Here is an 18,090-nt window from a genome sequence, read left to right on the forward strand (position 1 = left end):
ATCCTTGGATAAATCCCATCAGGCCCGGGGGACTTGTCTATCTTCAACTTCCTCAAAATTTCTCGTACGTTTTCCTTACTAACGTCGACTTCCTCTAGCTTACCAGCCTGTTTCACACTGTCCTCCTCTACAACGAGGTCCCGCTCAGTTGTGAATACCGAAGAAAAGTATTCATTAAGGACCTCTCCTATCTCTTTAGGCTCCGTGCACAAATTCCCTGTACAATTCTTGATCAGCCCTACCCTTTCTCTGGTCATTCTCTTATTCCTCACGTACGTGTAAAAAGCCTTGGAGTTTTCCTTGATCCTATCTGCCAAGGTTTTCTCATGCCCCCTTATAGCTCTTCTAAGCCCTTTCTTCAGGTCCTTCCTGGATAACTTGTATCCCTCTGGAGCCTTTTCCGTTCCTAAACCTTATATAAGCATCCTTCTTCCTCTTAACCAGTCGTTCGACCTCTCTCAAGAACCAAGGCTCCCTCACTCGACCACATCTTCCCTGCCTGCTAGGGACAAACATATCGAGCAAACGCAGTATGTATTCCTTAAACAATCTCCACGTTTCAATAGTGATCTTCCCTGATAGCATCTGTTCCCATTTTATGTTACCCAGTTCTTCCCTACCAGAATTGTAATTATCCTTCCCCCCCCCAATTATAAACCTTACCCTGCTGTATGTACCTATCCTTTTCCATGACTATTGTAAAAGTAACAGAGTTATGATCGCTACCGCCAAAATGCTCTCCTACCAACAGGTCTAACACTTGACCCGGTTCATTGCCAAGCACCAAATCCAAAGTGGCTTCTCCTTGTGTTGGTCTATCCTTCCTGAACACACTGGACAAAATCCGCTCCATCTAAGCTATTACAACTAAAAAGTTTCCAATCAATATTTAGAAAGTTGATGTCACCCACGACTACAACCCTGTGACTTCTGCACCTTTCCAGTATCTGCCTCCCAATCTGCTCCTCCACTTCTCTGCAACTATTAGGGGGTCTGTAAAAAACGCCCAACAAACTGACTGCTCCTTTCTTGTTCCTGACCTCAACCCAAACTGACTCTGTAGACATATCATTCTCGAACTGCCTTTCAGTAGCTGCTACATGAGCCCTGACTAGCAATGCCACTCCCCCGCCTCTTTTTCCACCCTCCCTATTTCTTTTCAAGCATTTAAATCCCAGAACTTCCAACAACCATTCCTGTCCCTGAGTTACCCAAGTTTCTGTAATGGCCACAACATCGTAGTTTCAAGTACTGACCCATGCTCTAAGTTCATCCGCCTTATTTCTGACACTTCTCGCATTGAAGTATACACACTTCAAACCATCTCTGTGTCCACAATTACGCTCCATCGACCGCATTTCTTTATTAATAACCTCACTCCCTGTTGTGTCTGTTGGAAGGCTGAATGCCTCATCCTCTGAATTACAAATCCGGTTCCCCACCCCCTGCCAATCTAGTTTGAACCATTCCGTACAGATCAAGTAAACCTTCCTCCCAGGATATTTGTGCCCTTCTGGTTCAAGTGCAACCCGTCCTTACTGTACAGGTCCCACCTTCCCCAGAATGTGCTCCAATTATCCACATAATGGAAGCCCTCCCTCCTACACCAGCCCTGGAGCCACGTGTTTAGCTGCACTCTCTCCCTATTTCTTACCTCGTTATCACGTGGCACTGGTAGTAATCCAGAGATACTATCCTATTTGTCCTGGACTTCAGCTTTCAACCTAACTCCCTGTACTCGTTTTTCAGATTCTCAGTCTTTTTTCTACCTATGTCATTGGTACCGATGTTTACCATGACTGCTGGTTGCTCACCCTCCCCCTTAAGGATCTTGAAGACACGATGCGAGACATCACGGACCCTGGCACCCGGGAGGCAACATAACATCCGTTCATCTCGTTCATGTCCACAGAACCACCTGTCTGTGCCTTTTACTATTGAATCCCCCACTACAATTGCTCTTCTATTCCCCCCCCCTTTCCCTTCTTTGCCACAGGGTCAGGCTCAGTGCCAGAGACCTGTCCACTATGGCCTTCCCCTGGTAGGTCGTCCCACCCAACAGTATCCAAAACGGTCTACTTATTATTGAGGGGAACGGCCACAGGGGATCCCTGCACTGTCTGCCTATTCCCTTTCCCCTTCCTGACAGTCACTCAGCTACCTTTTACCTGTACCTTAGGAGTAACCACCTCCTTGTAACTCCCCTCTATCACCCCTTCAGCCTCCCGAATGATCCAGAGTTCATCCAGCTCCAGCTCCAGTTCCCTAACGCGGTTTTTGAGGGGCTAGAGTTGGGTGCACTTCTCGCAGGTGAAGTCAGAGGGGACACCAGCAGTGACCCTTACCTCCCACATCCCGCAAGAGGAGCATGCAACTGCCCTAGCTTCCAATTCCATCGACTCAAGATTTCCAGAAGAATTAAAAAAAGCCTTACCTTACCGACCCTCCACACAGTCTTTGTTTTGGTTAGAGGAGGAGGATGGGTGGGAGACACTACACATGTAGTGTTTCGGGTTTAGCCAATGGCCGAATATATTTGTTCTTTCCTGGCTCGCGTTCTCTCCACACACCTGCTGCTCCAAACAAGAAGGCCGCTGCTGCATGAGGTAAGTTTTTATACAGGAGAAAAAACCTCACCTTCCTGTCGGCACCTTGGCTCGCGCTCCCGCTGCTCCAAACAAGGAAGGAATATGAGAGGAATATGAAAATGGATAGCAACAGTTTTGGTAGGTATTCAAAAAGGAAAAGAGAAAGTAAGTGCTCGTCCTCGAGAAAGTAGGGAGTTAATAGTAGATAATGAGGAAATGGAGGATGAAATGGGAAGTGGTAGATGCAGGTACAGTTACACCATTTAAAACACATTTGGATAGGTACGTGAATAAGAAAGGTTTAGAGAAATATGGGCCACAAGCAGGCAAGTGGGACTAATTTAGTTTGGGAAACTTAGTCAATATGGACTAGTTGGACTGAAGAGTCTTGTTTCCATGCTGTATGACTCTGTGACTCTTTTGACTGTAATTGAATAATGAAAATTCCCACAACTGATGGTCCACATCCTCGGATTCCAAAAAGCCGCAGAGATAGTGGATGTGCTGCATTTGGTTTTCCAGAATTTCTTAGATTGTGGAATGGTTCCAATTGATTGGAAGTTAGCAAATGTGGCACCAATGTTCAAGAAATGAAGGGAGAGAAAAAAGTAGAACTGCAGGTTGGTTAACTTAACATCGATCATGACCCATTTCTGAAGAAGGGTCTAGGCCAGAAACATCACCTTTCCTGCTCCTCTGATGCTGCTTGGCCTGCTGTGTTCATCCAGCTCTACACCATGTTATCTCATCGATCATTGGGAATGTGGTGGACTCTTGGTAAAGTAGTCCTAACAATGCAATTGGAAAAACGTAGTAGAATAAGAACAAGTCAGCAAGTTTTCCAAAAAGAGAAATTTTATTTGGCATTTTTAAAAATTCGTTTCCTGGGATATGGGTGTCACTGGCTACACCAGCATTTATTGTCAGGAGGGAATTTGAGAGTCAACCATATTGCTACAGGTACGTGGGCCACACCAGGTAAAGATAGCAGAGTTCCTTTCCTAAAGAACATTAAGGAATCAGATGGGTTTATACAACAATTGTAAATTTGCATGGTCATCATTAGTTCAGCTGTTGATCCCACATTTTTTATTGAATTCACATTTCGCCAGCTGCAGTACCATGTCCCCCGAGCATTAGCCTGGGTTTCTGGATTACTAGTACAGTGACATTACCGCCATGGACTGTAAGGATTGGAGCGCTTTGATGATGTTATCCATATGGGAGCTAATACAGAACCAGTAGATATAGTATACCTGGATTTTTAAAAGACGTTCAAAATGTGGCCACACAGAAAGAACATGAAATGATTATGGCTTATCATGTATTTCAGTGGCTGTTACCCACACTCGGGGTAGGTGCCAGAATCTGGAGAATTGCAAACATTGTAACCTTGTTCAGGAAAGGTTGTAAGGATAATCCTAGCAATTAGAGACCAGTTATTTCAATTTATGTAGTGAGTAAATTTCTAGAAACAATTATTTGGGATCGAGTTAGTAAACACATGGAAAAAGGTGGGTCAATCAAGAACGGTCACCATGGATTTCTAAAGGGGAAATTGTGTTTAACTAAGTTGCTGGAGGCTTTTGAAGATGTGACAGAATGGCTCAATGAGAGCAACACCGCTGATATGATGTTCATGGATTTCCAAGATATGTCAGATATAGTGCCATACAACAGACTTGTGAGAGAACTTATAATGGTAAGCAGAGACAGTAGTAACATGGATACAAAATTGGCTGTGTGATGGGAAGCAAAGAGTAATGGTCAATGGATATTTTTCAAGTTGGAGGAAGGTTTACTGTGGAGTTCCACAGGGATCGGTATTGGGACCATTGCTTTTCCTGATTTATATTAACAATCTGGATCCTGGTGTGCAGGGGACAATTTTAAAGTTTGCAGATGACACTAAACTTGGAACAATTGTAAACTGTGAGAACAAAAGTGTGGAACTCATAAGGACATTGATGAGTTGGTGGAGTGGGTGGATAGGTGGTAGACGCAGAGAAGTATGAGGTGATGCATTTTTACCACCAGACACATTCCCCTTCCCTCCCTTGTCAGCATTCCGCAGGGTCCATTCCCTCTGGGATGCCCTGGTCCATTCTTCCACTCCCAACAGCCCATGGCACCTTCCTATGCATTGGCACAAGGTGTAACATCTGCTCATTTACATCCTTCCTCCTCACTATTCAAGGCTCCAGATGCATCTTCCAGGTGAAGCAGTGCTTTACCTGCATTTCACTTAGTCTAGTTTACTGTATTGGCTGCTCACAATATGATGTCCTCTACATTTGAGAGATGAAACGCAGACTGGGTGACCGCTTTGCAGAACACCTATGTTCTGTTCACAAAAATAACCCAGAGTTTTCAGTTGCCTGCCACTTCAACACACCACAGTGTTCCATGGGCAACATTTCTGACTTGGGCTTGGATTATCTTTATAGCCTTTCCTGAACAAGGCCATAATGTTTGCAATTCTCCAGATTCTGGCACCTACCCTGAGTGTGGGGAACAGCCACTGAAGTGGATGATAAGCCATGATCACATTGCATGGTGAAACTAGCTCAGTGGGCTGATTGGTCTACTCCTGTTCGTATGTTTCCACTTGCAACCTTCAGGACTCAATATTGAGTTCAATACATGTCCTTTACCCAACCCATTATCCCACATGCCAACTTTTCTGAGCTACCATCAGTTCTGAAGAAGGATCTCCGATTTCCTCCAGCAATTTCTGTTTTATTTCATTTGCCAATTATTTGTCCATTCTGAGAGTTTATTAATGTCCTCTTGTAATTTATTGCAGTCCTCCTCAATACATTAACTGTTTCATCCTCCAGTTTGGTGCCATCTGAAAATTGAGAAATTCTGTTTATAATTACAAAGTTATTGTAAAATGTGAATGGCAGTGGCGCCAGCACTGATCCTATGGAACACCACTTCCCACCCTATAGGCACCCTGAATAATCCCCCACCCCATTCCTTACTTTCATAGTCTGTTTTCTGTCTTGACACTAGCTACCAATCCACCCTACCACTTGACTCTGACCCCATATTCTCTAATCTTATTCATTAGTCTATTATGACACTTGTTGAAGATGTTTTGAAAATCCAACTGAATTATATTTACTACTTTACTGTCTCTGTTATCGCTTCAAAATCCATTTCAATTAATCATTTTTAGTATTTTTTGTTTCTGGATGATCAGTTCTCTCCTTTAGGAAGGATTCTATTGTTTTTTGCTAATGTCAGTGTTAAACTCACTGCTGTGCAGTTTCCTGTACATGGTCTGCTCCCCTTCTTAATTTGTATTTTATATTTTAAATGCACTTATCTTGTTATTCATTTTATTGTTCAAAGTCGCATGTACTATTCTATCTCCTTGATAAGTACTGAAGTGAAATATTGATCTAATGTTACTGGCATTGTCTTTCATTACCTCTGATATTATTTTGTCTATCCCTTCATGGGCTTATTTCCGTCAGAGAGGTTTCTTCATGATGCACCTGTGGAACATAAGAACAGGAATAGACGTTTCAGCCCTTTGACCTACTCCACCATTCATTATGTTCATTTAGTTTCATCATCTGCCTTCCTGATTGTTTTTTGACTTCTCTGTAATGTCTCTGCATATTCTCTCTTATCAACTCCTCAGCTATCAGTGTCCTTGATGTATTGCTAACCCTTAGTTGTTCCCTCCCATGTTTATTCATTTGTGGAGCCTCACAGGAGTTCAGTTTCTTCTTTCCTTTGAACAGAAAACATTTTCCCTGCACTCTGTTTAACATTTTAAATGTTTCAAATGTTTCTGTGTAGTTATTTGCTGGTGTTGTTACCCATTTAATTTCCCAGTTCTGTTTTCAGACTCTTATACTTAACCTGAGATTTGCCCGACACAGCACAGTTATAGGCACTTCATTCAGTTTGAATCATTCCCTCCAAAGTGATTGGAAGTCCCACTGGTTTGGCAACTGATGAGTGGGACACATGGCAGCAACACAAAATCCAGCCCAATATTTATTTTACTGACATTTTATCTCATTTTTAATAGTTTTCCTCTCTTTACAATTTTAACTAGGTGATTTCAGCCCTCTTCTATTTATTCCCTTGCCAGCAAGTTTCTCTCTTACTTTGTTCTCACCTGCCTCACACTCAATACAGTTAGACTGCTTATATTTCCTGAAAATCCTTCACCCACCCCATCCCCATTCTCAGGGTTTATGAGCCAATGTCAGAAATCCAGCTATGCAAGTTTTCCATCCCTTTCAATTTGAGACAGACCCTTTGATACTAGCAGCATTAATGTACTGAGAATGTTGAAAGGCTTGATGACTATTGTCTGTCTAGCCATTGGAGTTGTCCCTGGTTTGTGTGTGTGTATGCGTGCGTGGTGTTTATGTAGGGCAGCATTTTATTGGATGAGGGTTTCCAAAGTGTACTAAACAAAACTGAGTCAATAGGTTTGATGTACAGATCAGCCATGACTTGATTGAATAGCGGAGCAGACTTGATGGGCTGAATGGTGTCCTGCTGTTCCTGTACTGACTGGGCTTGGTGTTCTAGGAGCTCATACATGCTGACCAAAGATTCTCTAATCCTGATGTTTTCACGAGTCATATTTTTCAGAACATAGTGATTGAAAGGTTCCAACAGGAATTTTCTCAACACATAAATCATTTTTATTTAATTTCAGGGAATTAACTTCTGCCCAGGACAGAATGTGACTGGTGTCACAACACATGATCAACGGGACTACACCATCCAACCCCTGCTGTTTCACCTCGGGAGGGATCCTGGAGAGAGATACCCAATCAGGTGAGAGGACAGAGGGAGAGAGGCTCATCTATAGAGGGACAGAGGGAGAAATAAACACCTTCTGTCCCCATTATTGTATAAATAAACCACCCCAAATCCCTTGATTAGATTCCAGTGTGTAATCCACTCCCAGGTATCTATTATTCTGTAAATAAAACCCTGAACCCCTTGATTGGATTCTATCTGCAACTCTCTCCCAGATATTTGTTGTTTTACATATAAACTAGTCCAAACTCCTCAATTTGCTTCCAGTCTGTAATTCTGTCCCAGGTGTCTATTATTTAATATGTAACCCTCCCCCACCTGAACCCCTAGATTAGGTTCCAGCTTGTAATTTATTCCTGGTTATTTATTTTGTTTTATGTATAAATCACACCGAACTCTTTGATTAGAATTCAGTCTTGAACTTATTTCCATTTATCCTATAGTAAAACAACTCGTACCCCTCAATTAGATTCCAATCTGTAACTCCTATATCTAGCTGTTATTCAGTAAATAAACCCTGAAACCCTCGACTAGATTCCAACCTGAAAAAGATGTCACAGACTTGGTGGGCAGAATGATCGCCTTTTTCTACCATGATTCTCAGTGGCAGCCTGATCTTTCCATGAGTAGCATGAAGGATCAAAAAGCAGGAGCCTTAGAAGTTGTTAGAAGACCATAGTTAGTATATTAGGCCTCTAGCTATGTGGTATCGAGCTACAACAACCTAGATTCCATCCTGCTGAGTTCTGGGTGACCATGGGTAAGTGATTAGATCAGCCAGAGCTCTTGACACTGTAAACTCTGTGCATATGAGTTCCTTTCAACCATTGTGCGAGAAAAGGCAATTTTGGAGAGGGATGAAAGTGAAAATTTGGAGAAGTTAGAGGGAGTGCCAGCGCTGGAGAGCTAGTGGGAAAGTGAGCATGCAGGACAGAGAGACAGCGCAAGAGAGTCAGCAGGCAAGACAGCGCACAGGACAGTTAGTGAAAGTAAGCCAGAGCAGGAGAGTAAGTAACAGAGAGAGAGGCAGCATGGGAAACTTAGTAAGAGAGACCTCAAGGAAGAGTTAGTGAGAGAAGAAAGAAAGACTATGCAAAAGTGTGAACTGATTCATTTTGGAAGGTCAAATTTGAATGCAGAATACAGGGTTAATGACAGGATTCTTGGCAGTGTAGAGGAACAGAGGGATCTTGGGGTCCATGTCCGTAGATATCTCAAAGTTGCTACCCAAGTTGATAAGGTTGTAAAGAAGGCTTATGGTGTATTGTCTTTCACTGGCAGGGGAATTGAGTTTAAGAGCCGCAAGGTTATGCTGCAGCTCTATAACACCTTGTTAGACCACATTTGGAATATTGTGTTCAGTTCTGATTACCTCATTATAGGATAGATGTGGAAGCTTTAGAGAGGGTGCAGAGGACACTTACTAGGATGCTGCCTAGACTGGAGGGCACGTCTCATGAGGAGAGGTTGAGGGAGCTAGGGCTTTTCCCTTTGAAGTGAAGAAGAATGAGAGGTGACTTGATCGAAGTGTACAAGATGATGAGAGGCATAGATAGAGTGGGTAGTCAGAGACTTTTTCCCAGGGTGGAACTGAGTATTACAAGGGGGCATAATTTTAAGGTGATTGGAGGAAGGTATAGGGGAGATGTCACAGGTAGGTAGTGAGTAGTGGGTGCGTGGAATGCACTGCTGGTGGTGGTAGTGGAGTCAGATACATTAGGGACATTTAAGTGACTCTTGGATAGGCACATGGATGATAGTAGAATGTAGGGTATGCAGGGTAGTTTGATCTTAGAGTAGGATAATAGGTTGGCACAATATCATGGGCCGAATGGCCTGAACTGTGCTGTACCGTTCTATGTTCTTTGTTCAAAAGAGGTAGTGAGAAAGAGACTGCGCAGGAGGGTCAGTCAGAAAGAGAGAGAGAGAGAGCAGGAGATATCATGGTACAGTTAGTGAGAGAGAGAAAGTGCAGAAGTGTTAGTGAAAAAGTGAACATGCTGGAGAGTTAGAAGGAGAGAGCAAGCACAGGAGCATTAATGAGAGAGAGACAGAGAAACTGTGCTGGTGAGTTAGTGAGAAAGGGACAATGTGGGGACATAATTTTAAGGGGAAATGCAGGAGATTTAGACGGGATTTGAGGAAATTATTTTTCACCCAGAGGGTGGTGGGAATCTGAAAATGCACTGCCTGAGAGGTTATTGCTATCTTTCTTCTTATTTACTCTCCTCTGCTGTATTCATAATCATCACAACCTTATAAAAGTACTTGGATGAGCACATGAAATGTCATGACATTCAAGGCTGTGGAGCTAGTGCTTGAAGATGGGACCACAGGGCAGGCGATGGCCTATTGGTAACAAATGCTGGCCTTGCCAGCGACGCCCTCATCCCATGACTGAATAAAGAAAAAAAAATGTAGATTTAGTGTAGCTTTGCAATACAGACTCGGTAAGCCTATGGGCCTCTTATGTACTGTTTGATTCTATGAGGAAATGAAAGAGAGAGAGACAATGGGAGAGAGTGAATGAGGAGAAAACAGCAATAACCTGCTCAATAACACCCAGTTTGAGTTCTATCAGGGCCACTCAGCTCCCTACCTCCTGACAGCCTTGGTTCAAACATATACAAAACAGCTGAATTCCGGAGGTGAGGTGAGAATGAAAGTGTAGCATCAAGGAGCCATAGCAAAACGGGACTCGGGGCAAACTCTCCACTGGTTAGAGTCATACCTGGCAGATAGGAAAATGGTTTTGATTGTTGGAGATCAGTTATTTCAGCTCCAAAACATCTCTGTCGATATTCCTCAGGGAATGGTCCTCGGCACAACCATCTTCAGCAGCGTCATCAATGACCTTCCCTCCATCATAAGGTCAGAAGTGGGGATGTTCATGGGGATGTTCACCAATGATTACACAGTGTTCAACACCATTCGCGACTCCTCAGACACTGAAGGAATCCATGTTCAAATGCAACAAGATCTGGGTTGGCAAGTGGCAAGTAACATTCGCAACCACACAAATGCCAGTCAGTGACCATCTCCGATAAGGGATAATCTAACCACCGCCCCTTGATATTCAATGGTGTTACCATTATTGAAATCCCACTGTCAAAATCTTGGGGGTTACCATTGACCAAAAATTGAATTGGATGCAGCACATAAACACAGTGGCTACAGTAAGAGCAGGTCACAAGCTACGAATACTGCAGCGAGTAACTTGCCTCCTGACTCCCCAAAGCCTTTCCACCATCAACAGGCACAAGTCAGGTGTGTGATGGAATACTCCGCACTTGTCTGGATGGGTGCAGCTCCATCAGCACTCCAGGACCTTGACACCATCCAGGACAAAGCAGCCTGCTTGATTGGCCCCACATCCACAAGCATCCACTCCTTCCACCACTGATTCACAGTAGCAACAGTGTGTACTTTCTACAAATTCATTGCAGAAATGCTCCTTTGACAGCACCTTCCAAACCCATGACCATTTCCATCTAGAGGGGCAAGGACAGCAGATACATGGGAACACCACCTCCTGCAAGTTCCCCTCCGAGCCACTCACGACCCTCCCTTGGAAATATATCGTCCTACCTTCATTGTCACTGTGTCAAAATTCTGAAATCCGTCCCAAATGGCATTGTGGGTCAACCCACAGCACATGGATTGCAGCGGTTCAACAATGAAGTTCAGCACTACCTTCTCGGGGCAATTAGGGCTCGGCAAGAAATGCTGGCCCAGCCAATCGTGCCCACGAGTGTCTTAATTGAGATTTTTTGAAAAAGTGACAAAGAAGATTGATTGAAGCAGATCGGTGGATATTGTTTCTATAGACTTCAGCAAGGCATTCAACAAGCTTCCGCGCGGTAGACTGGTTAGCAAGGTTAAATCACATGGGACCCAGGGAGAGCTAACCATTTGGGTACAAAATTGAATGGAAGATAGGAGACAGAGGCTGGTGGTGGAGGGTTGTTTTTTGGACTAGAGGCCTGTGGCCATAGGTGTGGCACAAGGATCGGTGCTGGGTCCACTGCTTTTTCTCATTTACATAAATGATTTGGATGTGAATATAAGAGGAATGGTTAGTAAGTTTGCAGATGACACCAAAATTAATGGTGTAGTGGACAGTGAAGAAGGTTATCTCACAGTACAATGGGACCTTGATCAGATGGGCAGATGGAGTTTAATTTAGATAAATATGAGGTGTTGCATTTTGGTAAGGCAAATCAGGGCAGGGATGGTTGGGTCCTGGAGAGTGTTGCCAAACAAAGAGACTTTGGGGCACAGGTTCATTGTTCCTTGAAGGTGGAGTCACAGGTAGACAGGGTAGTGAAAAAGACATTTGGTACACTTGCTTTTATTGGTCAGTGTATTGAGTATAGGAGACAACAAGGTGCAGGGCTGGATGAACACAACAGGCCAAGCAGCATCATAGGAGCAGAAAGGAGTTCAATCCAGGCAAATGCAAGGTGATGCATTTTGGAAGATCCAATTCAAGAGCGAACTATGTGGTAAATGGAAAAGCCCTGGGGAAAATTGATGCACAGAGAGATCTGGGTGTTCAGGTCCATTGTACCCTGAAGGTGGCATTGCAGGTGGATAGAGTGGTCAAGAAGGGATACGGCATGCTTTCATTCATCGGACAGGGTATTGAGTACAAGAGTTGGCAGGTCATGTTACAGTTGTATAGGACTTTGGTTTGACCACATTTGGAATACTGCGTACAGTTCTGGTTGCCACATTACCAAAAGGATGTGGATGCTTTGGAGAGGGTGCAGAGGAGGTTCACTAGGATGTTGCCTGGTATGGAGGGCGCTAGCTATTAAGAGAGGTTGAGTAGATTAGGATTATTTACATTAGAAAGACGAAGGTTGAGGGGGGACCTGATTGAGGTCTACAAAATCATGAGAGGTATAGACAGGGTGGATAGCAAGAAGCTTTTTCCCAGCGTGGGGGACTCAATTACTAGGGGTCACGATTTCAAGGTGAGAGGGGAAAAGTTTAAGGGAGATATGCGTGGAAAGTTCTTTACGCAGAGGGTGGTGGGTGCCTGGAACGCGTTGCCAGCAGAGGTGGTAGAGGCGGGCACGATAGCGTCATTTAAGATGTATCTAGACAGATACATGAATGGGCAGGGAACAGAGGGATACAGATCCTTGGAAAATAGGTGACAGGTTTAGATAGAGGATCTGGATCGGCGCAGGCTTGGAGGGCCAAAGGGCCTGTTCCTGTGCTGTAATTTTCTTTGTTCTTTAGGGAAGGAAACTGCCATCCTTACCTGGTCTGGCCTACATGTGACTCCAGACCCACAGCAATGTGGTTGACTCTAAACTGCCCTCTGGGCAATTAGGAATGGGCAAGAAATGCTGCCTAGCCAGCGACGCCCTCATCCCGTGAATGAATAAAGAAATAAAATCATGAGGGGTATGCATAGGGTGAATAGCCAAGGTATTATTCCCAGGGTAGGGGAGCCCAAAACTAGCTAGCATAGGTTTAAGATGAGGGGGGAAAGATATAAAAGGGATCTGAGGGGCAGTTTTTTCACATACAGAGTGGTGTGTGTGTGGTTTGAGCTGCTAGAGGAGGTGGTGGAGGCGAGTACATTTACCAAATTTAAAAGGTACCTGGATGGGTAAAGGAATAGGAAAGGTTTGGAGGGATATGGGTCAAATGCTGGCAAATGGGACTAGATTAATTTGGGATATCTGGTCAGCATGGACGAGTTGGACCAAAGGATCTGAGTCCATGATATGCAACTCTATGACTATATGAATGAATTTTTTAAAAAAGGGGGAAGAGAGAGTGAGCAGATTAGACTTGGTTTGGATTGCTACAACTTCAGGAGGGCCACTGATATCTGTTTCCCACTCAGTGTGAACAGCCATGTACGGACAAGAATTGAGAGCAACCATGTCAGCTCCGTCTGTCTCCCTTCTTCTCTAACCACTTCTCTTTTTCTCCCCGTTTTCCTGTGTGCATCTCTCTGTAATCCTTCTGTTTCCACCCCACCCCCCCCACCACATCCATATTTCTCTCTCTTTTCATCTCAGATTACCTCTCTCTGATATTGCAGGTTTTCCCATCAAGAGTATGAGACAGCAATGAGAAAGATCTCAAACATTGTGCAACATCACAGATCCTCGTTGGTGCCAGGACAGCCACAACTAAATGTCTGTGACCAGGCTGTTATGGTGAGTGGTCAGAATCATTGTTTATACCAACTGTTCAGCACAAAACAAGAGAGAACATAAACTATCAGTCACAGCTTTTATATAAATATCATTCAAGTACCAGGCATTGCTGGGGGATAATAGCTCAAGCTGTAGCCTTACTGTCACCCGCTTGTCACAGCTTGTACTGGACGTGCTTCAGCTCAGAGCGACACATCTTGCCCATTCATCTTTCTCAACTCAGTCAATTGCCATTAGCTCTCCCCCTCAACCCTCTCTCAATCCCACTGTCTCCACCAGATTCCCCACACTTCATAACTCTCAATACCATCTGCACACCTCCCAAAATCAAGAATCCACGAGTAAAGACAAAATACTGTGAATACTGGAAATCTGAAACAAACACAGAGGATGCTGGAGAAACTCAGCACGTCTGGCAGCATTTGTGGAGAGAGAAACAGAGTTAACGTTTCGAGTCTGGTATGACTCTTGTTCAGAATTCAGAACAGTTTTGAATTTTACAGTTCTTTCAAGTTTTAACGCTGACCATCAATCTTGAAATTGTCCCCTGCACACCAGATTTGTCAATCAGCCTTTTTTGTTGTACTTTGCCTAAAATTCATGTCGATAAAATCTACTGCTTTTCCCTCATCATCCTTCTCTGTCAACTCAGTAAAATAATTCAATTTGTCAAACATGGTCTGACTACTACAAATCCATGCTGTCTCTCCTGAAACTAACTCAGATCTGTCCACGCACCTGTTAAGTCTCTTTGTTTATGTTTGAAAACCTTATCCATCACTGATGTTAAACTGACCATCCTGTGGCTGCTAGGACTGTCCTTCCATGCTTTGTTGAGCAAAGGTGCCACATTAACAACTCTTGAAAACTCTGGCATCTTCAAATCCAGGAAAATTTGGAAGATTATGGCAAGCCCTTCTGCAATCTTCACCACCACTTCCTTCCACAACCTTGGATGCATGCCGTTCAGACCAGGCAATGTATCACTTAGCATAGCCAGCCTTTCCAATATATTGTGCTCAATAGTATTCACCCCGTCCATTACCTCTAGTATCTCTGCTTCTACCAATAGTAAACTCTGACACAAAGTACTCAAGCACGTATCACCCTCTTTGTTCCGAAAAATTCCACCGTGTATCAAACTGCATCTCACTTTTTACAAGTGGAAAGAAGATTTTTAGATTTTGATTTTACATTAACTGCCAATCTATTCCCACACACACTTTACTTTCCTCTTCAATTCCCTTCTTAACTTATTGTATTTGGCTATTTGCTTGCTTGAAGAATTCATCTAATATCCATAATACATTCTCTTTGTCTTTCCTGTTTCACTAAATACTCTTATCTGCCTCATTATCCAAGGTGCCTGGCTTTGGTATCCCTGCCCTTCACTTTTGTTGGAATGTACCAGGTCTGTACCTGAAGCATCTCCTCATTAACGATCACACATTGCTCCTACATAAATTTTCCTAGTCTTTAGTTCCATTTTACTTTGGCTAGGTCCCCTCTTCCTATTTAGAAGTTTTACTTTAGAAAATATCTTGCTGTTCTTCATTAATAATCGAAATGTTACAATAGGTTACAACAGTGATTACATTTCAAAAATGCTTTATTAGCTGAGAAGAGCTTTGGAAATGCAAATGCATCCTAGTTTTTCTTTTAACCTCTGCCTACCATACCTAATTTCTCTTCTGAAGCATCAATATGATTCAACTTGTATCCACTTCAGTATCCTTCTCAGATTATATTTCAGCTAATTCCTCTTTGGATGGGAAGTTTCCTGATGTCCATGTTAGGCCTGACATCCTTGGCTTTAAATTGTACCCAATGAAATTTGAAGCTTCCCCATAGGGACAACTAGTGTCTCAACTCCATCCTAATTGTGATACCATAAAAGGCCAACGAGCAGCCAATCAGGCTGCTTTGAGCTAAGCGCTCAGTGTATCACATCACTTGAGCTAATGAAGTCAGCTGGCATGGAGCTTGGCATAACAATTCATGAGTGAGGAAGGGAGAGAGTCAATAATGAGAGGACTGAGGTGCCAAAGTCAGAAGCCCCTTTACACATGCTACAAAATGGTTAGACTTGTCAGGTTATGAATAAAGGGAGGATGAAATAAGGGAAGAGTGAGTAAATAATGATGTTTCAGAAGTAATTATGTAATGTCTTCTATTTTTTCCCATCAGAATTGGGCACCTCCAGGTTGTGAAGTGCTTGGCAAATGTCTGAAGATTCCTAGGTCTAACCCATGGAAATGTAACTGGCCACATTAACATTATTTACAGAGGTCACATTTATTCTGTTCACACTGGATTTTAGGGAGTCATCATCAATATTTCAAGGAGAACCATCACCCAGTGAGAGTCAGCACCTTCAGCAACTGTATCCCAGTGAGAATCAGCACCTTCAGGAACTGTATCCCAGTGAGAATCAGCACCTTCAGGAACTGTATCCCAGTGAGCGTCAGCATCTTCAGGAACTGCATCCCAGTGAGTGTCAGCATCTTCAGGAACTGCATCCCAGTGAGAGTCAGCACCTTCAGGAACTGTATCCCAGTGAGGGTCAGCATCTTCAGGAACTGCATCCCAGTGAGAGTCAGCACCTTCAGGAACTGCATCCCAGTGAGAATCAGCACCTTCAGGAACTGTATCCCAGTGAGAGTCAGCACCTTCAGGAACTGTATCCCAGTGAGAGTCAGCATCTTCAGGAACTGTATCCCAGTGAGAGTCAGCATCTTCAGGAACTGTACCCCAGTGAGAGTCAGCACCTTCAGGAACTGTATCCCAGTGAGAGTCAGCACCATCAGGAACTGTCTTGAGTATACTTAATTATCCAACCTCAACAGCTCTCTGCAAGAACTCCCCTCGGAGAGAAGAAATTCCTCGTCATCTCTGTCTTAACTGGGTGATCCCTTCCTTGGAGGTTGTGTACTTTGGTCCTAAACTCTCCCACCAGGGGAAACAACATCACCACATCTGCAACATCAAATCCCTAAGAATCTTATATGTTTCCAAACATTGTGCTCTCATTAATTTAAATTCCAATAACTGTAGGCCTAACCTACTCAAAGTTTCCTCATAAGAAAATCCCTCCATACCTAGAATCAACCTGGTGAATGTTCTCTGGACTGCCTCCCTATTTTTATACTTCATTCCATTTGAAATAAAGGCCTGCATTCCATTTCCCTTCCCAATACGGGAAGGCACGATTGGGTGGCACAATGGCTCAGCCGTTAGCACTGTTGCCTCACAGCGCCAGGGACCCGGCTTCGATTCCACCCTCGGGCATCTGTCTGTGTGGAGTTTGCACATTCTCCCTGTGTCTGCGTGGGTTTCCTCCAGGTTCTTCGGTTTCCTCCCACAGGCCAAAGATATGCAAGTTAGGTGGATTGGCCATGCCAAATTGACCACAGTGTTCAGGGATGTGTAGATTATGTAGGTTATAGGGGGATGGGTCTGGGTGGGATGCTCCAAGAGTCGGTATGGACTTGTTGGGCCAAAGGGCCTATTTCCACACTAGGGATTCTATGGATACCTGATAAACCTGGATGCTAGCTTTTTGTTCGTTTATTCCTCATTTATTCATAAGGTCCCCCAAATCCCAAAGTTATTAATATGTATTGGAAATAATTATGGCCCCAACACATCCCCATTGTACTGCCCAGTTACATGTTGCCATCCTGAAAATACCTCTTTTTTTCCCAGCTCTATCTTCTATCCATAGTAAGATACTACCTCCAACACTATGGGTCTTCGCTTATTAAGTAGCCATATTCGTGGTACCTTCTCAAATGCCTTTTGGGAATCCAAATATATTACGTGAACTGGTGCCGTTCTATCTATCCTGCTTGTTATATCCTCACTGAGATGTAACAAACTTAATAGACATAATTTCCCCTTTATGAAGCCATGTTGACTGTGCTTGATTGTATTAAATCTACTATTAGATCCTTCATAATGGACTCTGATGTTTTCCTGTTCTACCTCACTGGGGTACCACACTGTAAATCAAGCCTTGCTAATCTTGGACTTGTCACAATAATTAAAATTTTCAGAAGTTTGCAGAATTCCCTAATTTTCATTTCTTTTAGGCCTGGGTTGTCAAAAAGCACAGCCCAGGATTCTGTATTTAACAAGAATGAGTACTTGTAACAAATAAATAGATTCTAAGTTCAGACAAACAAATCTGAACCATTGACATATTAATCTACTCGTTTTTACTAAATTCTAATTCCACCCCACCCCAACCAATAGACACACATACAGATAAACAGACAGGGAAAAAAAAACAAATGTTGTGGATGGAGAGAAGGGCGTGGAAGGCAGTTCAACAGCCCCTGCTCACGGGGTTTACTGAGAATGTCCTTTTGGCTCGTCAGGACCTCTTGCTCTGTGATTGTTCTTTTCCAGCAACTTTTCACTTGCTTGCAGGCAATACAAGGTAATTGGTTAACAATGGTAAAGTCTCTCACTTACTGGTTAAGAGCCCCAATTTACAGCGATTACTGAAGGAAAAA

General features: G+C 43.4%; 1 protein-coding gene across 1 annotated transcript in view; it reads left to right on the forward strand.

Annotated features, from left to right (window-relative positions):
* The window catches only part of galns (galactosamine (N-acetyl)-6-sulfatase), a 60,958-nt gene extending 43,187 nt beyond the window's left edge, over positions 1-17,771 (forward strand). The window contains exons 10-12 of the mRNA XM_048605932.1: positions 7,275-7,403; positions 13,456-13,573; positions 15,761-17,771. Of these exons, the coding sequence (XP_048461889.1) occupies positions 7,275-7,403; positions 13,456-13,573; positions 15,761-15,847 (334 nt within the window). The 3' untranslated portion in view covers positions 15,848-17,771. The remainder of the gene's footprint in view (positions 1-7,274; positions 7,404-13,455; positions 13,574-15,760) is intronic.
* The last annotated feature ends 319 nt before the right edge of the window (positions 17,772-18,090 follow it).

Source organism: Rhincodon typus, chromosome 15, assembly GCF_021869965.1.
Source record: "Rhincodon typus isolate 14 chromosome 15, sRhiTyp1.1, whole genome shotgun sequence".
NCBI classification, from domain to species: Eukaryota; Metazoa; Chordata; class Chondrichthyes; order Orectolobiformes; family Rhincodontidae; genus Rhincodon; species Rhincodon typus.